Source organism: Rhineura floridana, chromosome 8 (genome assembly GCF_030035675.1).
Source record: "Rhineura floridana isolate rRhiFlo1 chromosome 8, rRhiFlo1.hap2, whole genome shotgun sequence".
NCBI classification, from domain to species: domain Eukaryota; kingdom Metazoa; phylum Chordata; class Lepidosauria; order Squamata; family Rhineuridae; genus Rhineura; species Rhineura floridana.
Genome location: NC_084487.1, coordinates 27,293,255 through 27,307,053, shown reverse-complemented (window position 1 = coordinate 27,307,053; position 13,799 = coordinate 27,293,255). Strand labels below are relative to the sequence as shown.

General features: G+C 43.9%; 1 protein-coding gene across 2 annotated transcripts in view; it reads left to right on the top strand.

The window, feature by feature from the left end:
* TMTC1 (transmembrane O-mannosyltransferase targeting cadherins 1) overlaps positions 1-13,799 on the top strand; it is a 228,684-nt gene that overhangs the window by 23,879 nt on the left and 191,006 nt on the right. The window contains exons 1-2 of one of the 2 annotated variants that reach the window (XM_061638681.1): positions 6,389-6,441; positions 13,684-13,757. Coding sequence is in view for 1 of the 2 variants with exons in the window: in XM_061638680.1 (XP_061494664.1) it covers positions 13,684-13,757 (74 nt within the window). In the remaining variant the exon portion in view is untranslated. Of the gene's footprint in view, positions 1-6,388; positions 6,442-13,683; positions 13,758-13,799 lie in introns of those variants that run through there. The other variant, XM_061638680.1, reaches the window with a different exon arrangement.

The following is a 13,799-nucleotide window of genomic DNA, read 5'->3' as shown; positions in this document are numbered from 1 at the left end:
GACTAGTAGGGCGGAAGGCAGGGAGCCCAACAGTAGGTGGAGCCAAAGCCAGTGACAGGCAGGTCAAATAATCCTAGTTTTATCCCCATCCTCTTCTCTGCTGAGTTCTACTAACTAGGGCAACATTAAGGGGAAGGAAGCTGACAGGCAGTGCCACCCCCGGGATTGGTTGTAAGAAGGCCAGCAGGCAGGTGGGGACTGGCTGAGGGCAGGCTGTAGTTGGTGAGGCGGTGCCCCATTGGCCCTAGAGGGCCAGCCTTCACTGGTTTAGAGAAAACAGTTGGCAGGCAAGGAAGGATAAGAAGGCACTTTGTGAAAAGTTTCTCTCCTTGGTAACGCCCGTCCTGAGCAGGTTTGCTTAGAAGTAAGTACCGCTGAGTTCAATGGGACTTCCTTACACATCTTGGGGCTGTTGTGTTGGGGGAATGATGCCTTAAGCAGCTTTGCCAGGGATAAACGCCAGCAGTTTTCACTGAAGAATAATGAGGAGCTTAGCTGTCGCACAATTTTTAAAAAAACACAAACTTTTGAGACGTCTGTCCTGCTGAGACATTGTTCTGCTTCCCTTTCTTCCTGTAGCATTCTCTCTCTCTCTCTCCCCCTCTCAACACTAAAAAAGTAACCCAGCATTCAACAAGCCCCAAGTGATATCATGCCTTGAGAGAATAATGAATGTTGTAACATGCCACAGATTGCATCGTGCACATGGTTATAAATTAGAAGACCTGAAAACATTGGTCGGTTAACCACTGTGATTAATTTATACGTGAATGAAATGTTGCCTTTTTAAAGAACGAGCTGGAACCAGCATGTCATAGCTAATATTTTTTAAAAAACACCCCACAAATATATTTTATATAGTGCTTTTTTAGACTGGAATCCTACACATTTATCTGGGAGTAAGTGTCACTGAACTCAGTAGGACTTACTTCTTTAACAGACCTGTATAACATTGTGCAGCTAGATTGTTCGGACCTCTTCGGAGATACTATGTAGTAGTAGTAGTAGAAAGTTTATTGCATAGCCATTAAGCCGCCGCAATACATAACAAACACAATACATAACAACAATACAGCATTAGTTAAAATCTCCTAAAAGAACAGGGTACTCCCTGTAAGTCTGAGGTTACAAACATGTGATATCATTTGGGATTAATATTTGCCCCAGCAGCTGCAGACCAACCTTGCACACTTAACATCATGCAAATTAGCAGACTCCCCCATAAGGGTAGTGTACGGTATTATTGTCCCTGAGGCTGTGGGCCATCCAAATGTTTGGCCTGCAGTTTTTGCGCCGCCAGGGCAAAATGGGCTACCCTGTATGTGACCATATAATTGTTGTCGGCTAATAGAAAAGCGATGGGCTGGATGTCCTGGCAAACTCCCGTCCGTGAAGTCAGATCACCTAAGAATTTGGACCTGGGATGTGTGTACAGTGGGCAGTCCAGCAGTCCACAACCCCAGATCCACAGATGCATAGTCGTTGCTCCCACGGTATCTGATGGTACCGGCCAAAAAGGGCCGCACTTGGCATTGTCTGGAGCCTAAGTGCAGCAAAGGCATGCCTTAGATGTACCGATATGGGGTAAGTTAGATATCTGGCCCTCAGATGGTCCTGTTTAAAGTAAATGTACCACCTTGAGAATTTAGAATTGATGATCGCTAATCTGTCCATCCACTCACTGTGCCAGACGATAGTTTCCCATAACTTGGTTCTGCTAAGTGAATTAAGAGCCTGGACCGGGATGTGATATTGATGGGCTACCTTCTCTATTTTGTTGAGCCAGAAACTTTTGGAAGAGGCAGCTACATGGCAAGCATTCAGTATAATCTTGGCTGGTGCCTTAATTGTAGCTCCTCAAAATGTGAACAGGGCTTTGTGGACTCGTGCACTTACTGGTGGTAAACCGGACTCTGCGCGTAGAAATGCCGTGGGGGTACCAGTAGGTAATCGCAATAATTTTTTAAGAAAATTATTTTGAATGGACTCAAGGCGGAAAAGGAGTCCTCCCAGCGCCATACTGCTGCCCCATACATGATCTGCGCCAGGACCTTGCTCTGAAAGATTTTCAGTGCCGGAGCCACAAGATTACCTCCAGCAGTCCTGTAGAATCTGAGGATAGCCCCCATAGACAATGCTGTTGATTTCATGAGAGCAAGTTGATTTTTCCATGAGAGGGTGTCTTGAAACTGAATGCCCAGATATTTAAAAGTGCAACATTGTTCAATTGGATGCCTCCCAATGGTCCATTTAAAGTTATGATGTCTTTTCCCAAAGACCATTACCTTTGTTTTTAGATAGTTAATCTGGAGACGTTCCTTATTACAGTATTCATGCAGACTCGCCAAAAGTCTCTTTAAACCAATACGAGTGATGGAGAGTAAAATCATATCATCTGCGTATAAGAGTAGTGAGACTTTCCTATTCCCTAACGATGGGGGGGAAAAGGCTGGGCCTGATAGTTCGGAGACTATGTCATTAAGGTAAAGATTAATAGCGTTGGGGCTAAGAGACAGCCCCGTTTTACCACTTTGTTAACCGCTATAGAATCAGTTAAAGAGCCACAGGGTCCCACCCTAATTTTGGCGCTGGTGTTGGAATACAGTTCCTTAATTAAGAACAAAAGACGCTTGTCAATATTTGTGTTGGTGAGTTTAGACCACATCATAGCTCTATCAATCGAGTCAGAGGTGGCCGCCAGGTCCACAAAAGCCACATAAAGATGCTTTGTGGGCCCAAGCATGCATCGCCTCACTAAGTAATAGAGAGTGAAGCAATGGTCAATGGTGCTTTGCCCTTTATGGAAGCCAGCTTGTTCTGGGCAAATAACCTGGTTAGCTGCTTCCCAATCCTCTAGTTTAATCAGCAAATGCTTGCTGTATAATTTGGCACCAATATCCAGCAGGCTGATAGGGCGATAATTTTTCGGATCTTGTCTCTCTCCTTGTTTATAGATAGGGATAACGATGCTCTGTTTCCATCCCTCGGGTAATAGCCCGGTAAAGTTAAAATGAGTAATAAGTTTAGCCAAAATAGGCTCCTACCACTTCGAGAAATTTTTAAAGAGTTCTGGCGGTATCATATCTTCCCCCGGTGCCTTACCCATCTTTAATGTGCAGATAAGGGAGCCGATTTGCGCCACTGTGACCGGCGGCCACTGAGGCAAGTCAGCCAACTCGGAGTGGGCAGGACTCATTATTAATAAATGGGGACATATACAGATTGCTGTAGTGATCATACCAAACCGAGGCTGGTATTTGGCCTACTATTATTTGATTGTGTGCCCACATCTGTATGGCCACCAGGTCCCAGAACAGATGCTCATTTCCATCCGTGACTGCCTGTTCTAATAGTTGCCATTGTGATCAGGCATACCGATCCTTCTTCCGTTTTAACAGTGCTTTGTAGGCAGATCGGAGGTACACCAAGCAATCATGGGCAAACATCCCAGGATTTCTAATTGCCAGCCGTCTCTTAGCAGCTTTACATTCCTGATCATACTATCTATTGCTCCTACGCCAATAGCTCTTAAATTGTTTTGCCTGGGTCAGCATGGGTCTCAATAAAGATAGCATGAGCTGATATGATGTGAGAACGTTTGTCTCTGGCTCTAAAAAATTTGCCTAAGGGAGAGCAAAGCAGCACTACCCAAGAACTGTGAGACGGATGCTTGTAAAGCAGTAGACCAACGTAGATGACGCTCGGCTATTTGAATTCCCTCAAGACTGAATAAAGGAGGAGAGGGGAGAGCGTGGAGAGATCTCAACCCAGTCTGGAGCGGAAAATTGTCATTTTCTGTTCTGTCTACTACCGCAAATTCACACACATCCGGCAACAGAGCTCCGGATGCAAACATATAATCAATCACACTAGCCCCTCTATTCGTATGATACGTAAAAGCTCCTTTGGTCGTATCCACAGGGGAGCCGTGGAGACACTCCAGATGATGCTGTTGGGTAAGGTTCCCTAGCCTCTGACCTTGTTTGTTAGACTTTTGGTCCTGTGAGACCCTTTCATACCAAGGGGCAACCACCTCGGGCCCGTGATTTAAGGTACATTCCACCATCTGCTTGGGGCCCCCCATCCTGGCATTGAAGTCGCCGCACAGAATCAGTCTAAATGATGGAAACTGGCACTCCAGAGAGTTTAGACAGTCCGATAATTGGTCCCAGATGTCTCCCGACTCTACCCTCTTTGCTAAACCAGGGGGGAAATAGACGTTTAAAAAAATAAGGGGTCCCGTGAAAGCCCCGGTGAGCCTCAGTCCCTGTATATGCTGAGAGCAGTTACATTTCAGCAATTGTATCTCGGCCGGCAGATCAACTGAGACAAGGATGCTGAGTCCACCGCTGCCCCGGCCTTTAGATTTATGCTTAACCACCAGGCTGAAAAAAGCTCGAAAGCCACTAAAAGATAGTGGCTTATCCTGTGACTCCCAAGTCTCCTGTAAACAAACAATCTTAAAAATTTTAAAAAAGGAGCACAGGTCATCCTCCCTATATTTACTGGCCCAGCCCATAATGTTCCATGATAGAATTGAAAATTGTCATTCTGGGCTTAGTACATCAGCTATTTCAGGGGTGCAGACACAGCCATTGGTTGTGGGGTGCGGGAATAAGGCAAAAGGAGTGCACAATCCTGACCCCTGTTTTGCCATTTCAATAACCCCACTGGAATCTGAGACACCCTCCCTCCCAGCGTCATTAGATGGAGAGAGCCGACACCTAATTGCCCCTGCTTCTGTCGTGCCCGGTTGAAGATTTCCCCAGCCTGATCGGTGGCTCCCCTCATGACCACTGCCTGATGCTTCATATTATATCCTGGACCCGGGGGTATGATGTTTTCCTTCATTGCCCTCGCACTTTCAGAAGGAACTGGCAATAGTGGTAATTCAACGCCTGAGCTCAGTGACTCCGGATATAACTGGATAGTATCTAGAGTTGCCACATGGTCCTCTCTTCCTGTCCTTGCTCTGGTAATACTGTGCAGGGCTGGTGCAGCAATATTAGGGGCCCGTGCCTGAATATCAGCAAGGCTCTTGGTTAACTGATCCAGTCTGTTTAAAATTTCTCTCCGCTCTGACGGAGGGAGTGCTCCAAAGGATTGTAGTAGCATACTTTCCTCTTCAACCACTAGATCAATGTCTCCGTCCTCATATTGGCATACTGCTTGTAATTGTGGGTCCGGGATTCCCAAATGAGCCGCTGCTATAGTATCTCCTCTATTAACACACATTTCCATTGGGCGCAGATCGATCAATGTGCCCTGGGTTATCCAATCCTCCTCCTGGCCGTGATTATTTCGTCGGCGTGGGTGTGGCATTAGGTCCACTGGCAGTGCCTGATTTTCAAAGAGTCTTGATAAAAATAAACCCGACTTCCCCAACTCCTCCTTATTATGGTAAATTAGAGTAGCAATGTTCTGGGAGGAGAAAGTGACCACCGCTTGGGCCCTTATACCGTCAAAATGCAAATACTCCACCTGCTCGATGTCGCTAGTAGAAAGGGAAGCTGGCACAACAGCCCTAACTGTTTCCACAAGATGGCACTTCCGTTCTTCTAACGGGATGACACCCCAGAGTTTGGGGTAGTTTACGAATACCATCTTAACGCTGATTCAGAACCAGGTACCAATGCGGAGCCAACACAGACGACACCTTATCCTGGGTTTCTTGCTCCCTCCTAAGAATGGCTTGCCAGGGGTCCTGTAACAGAATATAACTGACCAAGGCACTAGCTGGTATAGTTCTCTACAAATCCCCAGAGGGGGGGAGCGGGCGAGGTTTAGAATCATACTCTAGCTGGTAAGAACTTGCTGCCCGAATAGGCTGCTTTGGTAATAATGTTCTTGTTTTCTCAGCGGCCACCATCGGTAGTTTATCCATCAGGCCAAAGAGTCTCTTAAAATTCAGCTTGTTACTTTGTGCTATTTTTTTGCAGTTTTAAATTTTTACTCTTTTTTACGTTAATTGCTGTGCGTCTGCGTTTTCTGAGGCACTTGGCTTTCCGAGGGTTATTCGTAGGTTGTTGTGGGGGGACAGGCAGAGTGTTATTTTGAATAGATGTCGAATCATTGATCGGCACGGTCACAGAGGCTATTTGTTGTGGCTCAACTAGACTTGTTAGAAGCTGATTACATTCACTTAAGAAGATTTTCATCTGTTCCAATTCTGTCGCCAATGAAAACATCCAGCCCTTTAGCGTAAGACCCAGCCCAGAAGAGTCCACCTGGGCGAGTTGATTGTATAACTCCGGAAGAGGACTGGCTGGAACTTTCCTATCATGTACCTTATCAGCTGCGTGGTCCACCTGTTTGGATTCTGTCGGTGGGGCCCGCAAACCTGTAGGGGTCATCTGTACTGCCTCATCTGGTCGCTTTGCTCGTTCAACGTCAGGTTCCTTGTGGCTCTCTGCTATCAACTGGGAGCCGCTGCTACCTGAAGTATGTGTTGCACTAATTACGTTATGGCTCTCGGCCAGGGCCGATTCCTCAGCCAGATTTAAAGCTGCAGTTTCCCCCCTATTTCTTTGCATGTAGTCTTTAGACATGATAGACCAATCAAGAGGGAATGCTGGAGCTTGTACAGTATCCTTCTCCCCCCACTTATGTTGGGTGTTAGTAAGGAAGTGAGTTATTTTTAGCTGGCCGCCGTGCTCCTTAGACGTTTTTTCTTCAGTCTGACGAAGAACAGGTGATATGGCCTGCTCCTTCCTCCTTCTCTTAGATCTCTTAGAGTTCCGTGAAGAAATACATTCCGAAGGGGGGGAGAATCCAAGAGCTTTCCTCGCTCTCCTTGTCAGAGCCATGAAGGGAACACCCTAAAGGCCCTATACTGTTGTCCACTGATCATAAATTCTCAGTACACACCGAACTAATTCTCTGTCGACAGGATGCCGAACTAAACACCCACTGGGAGGAATTTCAAGGCCATGCACTAAAAACCTCCTCCTGCTGCCAAATTAGCCTCTCTCTGATTCTTTTCCACTATAATTAGGATGAGAACACTCTTCTGTTCATTAAAACGCGGCCAGCCGTCCAAAATAATTAGGAATAGTCGAGAGATACTATGTTGTAATCCCTACAACATCCCTGAAAAGTCTGTATTAGTATTCCCATATTGCAAATGAAGGGCTAAAGTTGTGAGGGAAGGGGTTGCCTAATTCTGCATAATGAATTTAGGAAGCTTGATGAGAGCGTGGAGGATGGCCAGTGAGAGGTGTCACCTTGGAAGTATATTTGGACTAGGGAGAATCCAAAGGGCCAGGTAGAGAGGTTTGGAGGCCCAAATTCATAGGATCCCCACCCCCGGTATATAGGATTGATCCAACTCTCCCAACATGCCATGTGACCTAGAAAGACATTTGTAGAGATAGACGGCTAACATGGAGATAGACGGCTAACAGTTGCTCCTGGAACTTTACACCCTTCCCCATCCTGTCAAAAACCGCAGGCCTTTAGTTAGTTTTTAAATGATTAGGAAATCGTCTTGTAATTTAGAAGTGAAGTCTGTGATGGCCATCATTATTTACAAAACATTGCAAATGAAAAATTTTGATCTTTCCAGCATTTCCCTCTGAACCGGTGCTTCAGGGCTGGCTGATGTGGAATGCTTGAAAATTGAAGATGGGGAGGAGTGAAATGGCTTGCTTTGTTGAGATCCTTTCAGGAAAGATTATTCCTTTAATAACAAAGGAGCCTTGAGCGTTGTAGATACCTCCCAAGCTGTTTCAGGCCTTCCTCTGCCAGTCTTTAATAATGCATCGTGTGGGATCATTAAAGTTGGGAAAGGTAGAGGGGGTGGGTTGGGTGGAGAACTCATGCTTAATTTTTTTTTTTTAAGTTAAGAATTAGCAGAGAACAAAGCAAGTGTCAGGTTTCAAGAGAGGTATTGTTAATGTCTTGATTTTTAGGAGGGGGTAAAATGTTGAAATAACACAAATACATTTGTTAACGAGCTCGCCAGCTTTTGAGACTGGGGAAACCATCTGAGCAATTACTGATGGTGATTAAAATTTATGTATGAACTGGGAATTACCTAAGCTTTTGTTAGTGAACTTTACTTTAGTTAGGAACTATTGTGCTAGACTATGGGGGAGGGCTTTCTTTTTTTAAGACCATCTCTTCCTATAATAATAATAATAATAATAATAATAATAATAATAATAATAATAATATATTTTTAAGAGCATTGTTTTTGTATTGTATAACGGTTGTATCCAGCGTAGAGCTAAGTGAGTCGTTCTGTTAGTGCAAGGATTTATTCTTGTGTGACAGAACTGTTCCCCCTCTTTTCCCGCACACTCCCTAAATCTGTTCTGGGTGCTTCCTCTATCCTCCGGAGCACATTTGGGAAGGGCATAGGCTGCCTGCGGTGGGGGGAATATAGGAAGCTGCCTTATACCGAGTCAGATTGTTGGGTCCATCTAGCTCAGTATTGTCTACACTGACTGGCAGCGGCTCTCCAGGGTTTCAGGCAGGAGTCTCTCCCAGTCCTCCCGGGAGATGCTGGGGACTGAACCTGGGAACCTCTGCACTCAAGGCAGAAGCTCTACCACTGAGCTATGGCCCTTCACCAAATGCAGAGGAGGAAGGGGGAGAATTCCACTGTACAAGTGTAAATCCTTGCGCTGATAGCACAAGTGTATTGGATACCTACCTGTAGAGCTATGCACATCTCTGGAGCAGATTGTTTGTAACCCTGAAAATTGTCCCTCTCATTCTTTTTATCCCTTACTCTTCTTCTTCAGCCAGCCTGGAGTTTGAAGTAGTCTCAAACCTAAAGTACATCTTGCCAGCTGAGGAAAAGCTGCTTCCAGTAGAGGTGATGGGGAGCAGAGAAGCAATGGGGAAGGGGACCATGCCCATGGTTGGCCCATTCCATCCCTTGGCTCTCCTCCCCCTGTCCGGTCAGGGTTTTAAATAGATGCCATCCTGCTTTTAAAACAGGGTTGGGGAGCTTGTGGGTTTACAGGTGCGGCTGGACTGACTACACCTCCCTCATCCCTGACCGTTGGCCATGCAACATCTGGAGAGCCACAGATTCCTCACCCCTGATTATTTCTAGTAAGCCGCTTAGAGGTTTTATTGCAGTCAAGCGGTATATAGTTTCTTAAATAAAATAAATAAATTTAAAGCCATGTGGAAGGAAAGGCCAGCTGTGGGGCTATTTTAAAGTGGGAAAAAGATGAAGGGCTTCCTTCCTACACTTCTCTGCTTAAAACTGAAGCCCCCTCCAAAGCTGTCTTTCTTAACAATAACAACAGCAGCAGCTGCCCATCAGGGCATTGTCAAACACATTGGCATGTAGTGTGTACTTTCCCCCTTATACACGCATGTCTGCCTTCCTTTGCAGCATAGATGGAGAACTTACTACATGCTGGAAAAAATGAGAGCTGAAAACGGAGCCTCTGCATTTTAAAGCATATACCTCTGGTTACCTTATGCTATGGGCAAATAACAAGGAATAGATATTGCCATTGTAGCATGCAAATTTCCAGGGGGTGCTGATTGCTGCTGGAGATAGAAATGACAGAGTAGATTGACCTTTGGTCCAGAAATACTGTTCTTATCCACTTTGCGCACACAGGATAGTGTGAATTGACCCTTTCAGGGAATATTTGGCGTTTGTGTCACTGTTTCTAATGTAAAACCAACATATTTCTTTTTGCAATAGTTAGCCTTTGGTTTTATTGTGTTTTTAATGTTTTTATTGTACAGTTGTTTTTTCAACTTGTTGTGAATGCTTTGATGTTTTTAAATGAAATAGCAGTATACAAATATATTTATAAATAAATAAATAAATATGTCCAATGTGGAGCTCAAGCCTTTCCTATAATCCCTCCTGAACTAACTCGTGTATTTTTTTTCTGTGTGTGTGCTATTCCCAGAAGCCCTCCAGTCTCTAATATATGTTCACATGGTCTCATTGGCTTAGGTTGCATGTCATGGTAGCCAGGGCTAGCCAATGTGGTGTCTTCCAGATGTTGTTGACGTCAGCCTCTACCATGCCTGACTCTTGGCTTTGCTGGTTGGAGTTTGTCCGGAGAGCACCACATTGGCTACTACTGTAGTAAGCATGGTTAATGGTTTCCCATGAACATGCAGTTTACTTCTACAATCCTTGCCTTAGCATTATATTTGACCCAGGGTCTGTGGTTTGTTTTGTTCCAAACAACCCACAATCTGAAGCTAAGGTTTGTGCTTGGCTTCCTGATTTTGGTTTGTTTGGGCAAAATAAGCCATGATCCCCAATTGGGACACATAATGCTAAGCCGGGGATTGTGCCTTTGTGCGCCTGCTCCTGTTAGGAAAGGAGCCAAGTGGGAGCAGTCTTCTCGTTCGCAGTAAGTCAGATGTGGGGAACCATTGGCCCTCCAGATGTTGCTGAACTACAACTCCCATCAGCCCCAGCAAGCATGGCTAGGGATGATGCGGGGAGGTTGTAGTTCAGCAACATCTGGAGGGCCAGCAGTTCCTCCCACCTGCAATAAGCCATTAAGTGTTGCTTTTCGTGGCATATGAGCCAGCCCATTATGTTTTTTATATACTCAACTGTTTATTATACAGTCATAGACCCACAATACAAGTTAAAACAAAAGAAATAAAATCATCACTTTTAAACGTTTTAAAAGCAATACATTATTTACAGAATTTACTTGCTAAAATCCAGAGATGGAAACTTGCCTTTTTCGTATAGACTGGGCTATATAAAGAAATTTTGCAACTTGTTCAGTTGTAGCTTTAACTTTATCTGACAAAAGATGTTGTATTAACCATTCTGTGGGTCTGCCAGGAAACCCTGTAATAAGTGGCAGAATAAATTTTGCTCTTGCATCTCGATATAACTCGCATACAAAGAACACATGACCAATAGTTTCGGGCAGTTTCATACTACAAATGCAATAACGGTTCTCCACAGGAGTACCTTGAAAACGACCCGTTAAATGTGCAGAAGGTAAACAATTAAATCTCGCTCGGGAGAACAGAAATCTATAATACGGGAAGCTTAACTCTTCTAAATATGACGCTTGGAAAGGAAAACGAAAGCTCAGGCCAAAATAAAAAGGAGAACAAGATGTGCGCGCCTTAGACAATAGGTACTGGCGATCTAGATCTTCTATCCGTTGTCCAATATTGTATTTGGCTACCTCGGAATCCCAGGTAGCCAGAAGCTCTAGTGACAGACCTATGCAATTTAGCTTTTCATTAAAAATTGTGGACCAAGAACTTTCAAAAGGATCTTTCCATATTAAATGAAGGTATCCCGAGGAGGGTTCAGTATAAGCCATCCTGACCCAAAATCTAAAAGCTTGTAGCCAGGCTGAACACTCAACTGAGGTGATTCCTGCTTCGAGACGAAGTCCAGCTGGAGAGGTACAATTTCGGAAACCAAATATGGCCCGTAAAAAGCCCGAGAGCACCAATTCAACTTTTACGTTAAAATTTGTTACCCAAATCGGGATACCATAGAGTAGTTGAGGAAGTATTTTAATTTAAATTTTTTTTAAAGCAGCAGGGATATATCGGCCACCTCTGGTATAAAAAAATCTAGTGGTGACTTTAGAAATATTATGTGCTGCAAGGACTGCAGCCCGAATATGGGGAGACCAAGAAAGGGAAGAGCAGAAGGTAATGGCTAAGATTTTTAAATTGCCTAACCTGTTCAATCGTTTGACCTTTTATTTTCCAATGTTGTTTCGACTGCCTACGAGAGAAAACCATTATTTTGGACTTTTTAAAGTTAATGGTAAGGAGATTTTTTTCACAATAAATCATAAAAACACGGAGAAGGCGTTTGAGACCAATTTCCGAGAAGGACAACAAAACCGTATCATCTGCGTAGAGCAGCAGGGGGCATCTCACCTCAGCAATTTTAGGGGAATGTAAATTTTCAATACAACATTGGGAACTCAGTAAGAAAGAGATTGAATAAGGCAGGGGCCAAAACACATCCTTGTCGTACTCCAATATTCGCTGAGATAGGTCTAGTCAAACTACCATTTGTCCCATATCTCACCCGAAGCGAAGTACTTTGGTAGAGCCGACTAATTAAGAATAGGAGACGCTTATCTATCGAGGTCCTATTTAATTTAGCCCATAATAGATCTCTTGGAACTGAATCGAATGCCGTCTTGAGATCCATAAAGGCAACAAATAGGCCCCTGTTGGTGCCACTCATATATTTTTCGGCCAAATACCTTAGTACTAAACAGTGGTCTATGGTGGATCTATTTTTACGAAAACCTGCCTGTTCTTGGCCCAAGATTTCTTCCTCCTCTAACCAAGATTGTAGTCTGACATTTAAAAGACTCGCATAGATCTTACCCACAACAGAGAGAAGGCTAATGGGCCTATAATTTGCTGGGTCATCCCTATCACCTTTTTTATATAGAGGAATAACCACCGCCTCTAGCCAGGAAGCAGGAATTTTTCCCGACAAATTGATTTGAGTGAAAAGAGATGAGAGCAATGGTGCCCACCATTCAATATTAGATTTTAACATTTCTGGTAGTATTGCGTCAATTCCTGGAGCCTTTCCATTTTTAAGATTTTTAATCAGGAAGGCAACCTCTGCTTGCTCTACTGGGGGCCAATCAGGTATATACAATATATAACAATTATTGTTGCAAAGTGCCTTGGGATCAGGAGCCGCTGGCCCGCCATCCCAAGAGCAGAATCGCTGCTGCTTACCTAGATGGTACAAGGGTGGAGCATGATGGCAGTGAGGTCGCTTGCAGGCTCACTAGCGGAGCCAATCTGGCACTTGCACCAGTGTGCCTGTGCAGCCTCAATCTCGCTGCCACCCCATTCCATTTAGATAAGCAGTGCCTCCTTGGCATTGCCCTACTGTACCAGGCACTTCTGCTCGGGATTTGTATGAAGAGCAGGATAAAAATTAATACATATTTTGGAAAGTTGTTCGTTCGCTATGCATTTGAGCACCCTTTAAGATATTGAAACCAAATTTTGCATGATGACTTGCGAGATCAAGGAGCAGGCTTTTGTCTGTTTGGCTTCAATTGGATATAATTTTGAATCAAGATGGCGGATTGAACGTTTCAAAATTGCACTGATTTTAACCATTGATTGCAAAATTGCACTGATATTTTTGGATTTCTTAGAATTCCTGAGCAACACCAGGTGCAAGGCTGCTAGCATTTTAAATAAAATAAGTATTTCTAGTGCTTTTCATCTCCATTGCAAAACAATAATATCATTAAGGCTGAAATCTGATGCCTGCTTATCCAGGTATAAACCTTGTTGAACTTAATTGCTGAATAAGTGTGTGGAGGGTTCCACTGTAAATATATTTTGACAAAAATAAGAGAGATGTGATGTTCAAGAAAACAAGCCTCTAGAAAAAACAAAGGCTGTGGTTCTATCCCCACATGCTTGGGAGTATGACTTATAAAACTCAGTAGGATTTACTGCTCAGTAGACATGTGCAGCACAACTTTATGCAACCGACATGGGTTATCAATGAAGCTTTGAAATATTATTATTATTTTGAAATATTATTATTTAGTTGTATTCAACTAAATCCTAATCAGAGTAGATCCATTGAAATTGATGAACCTAAGTTAGTCATGTCTAGTAACTCTGAGCAGGACTAGCACTGAATATCACCCTTAGTTTTATTAAATTGCAATTCTAACATGTTTCTCTTTTTCCATCCCTCCTTAGGTAACAGGTATAGTCGGCAGAGCAGATGTCTTGGCCTGTCTTCTATTCCTTTTGGCTTTTCTCTCCTATAATAGGTATGACTCTTTTTGTCTTATGGTTATGATGCTTCCCCCCCC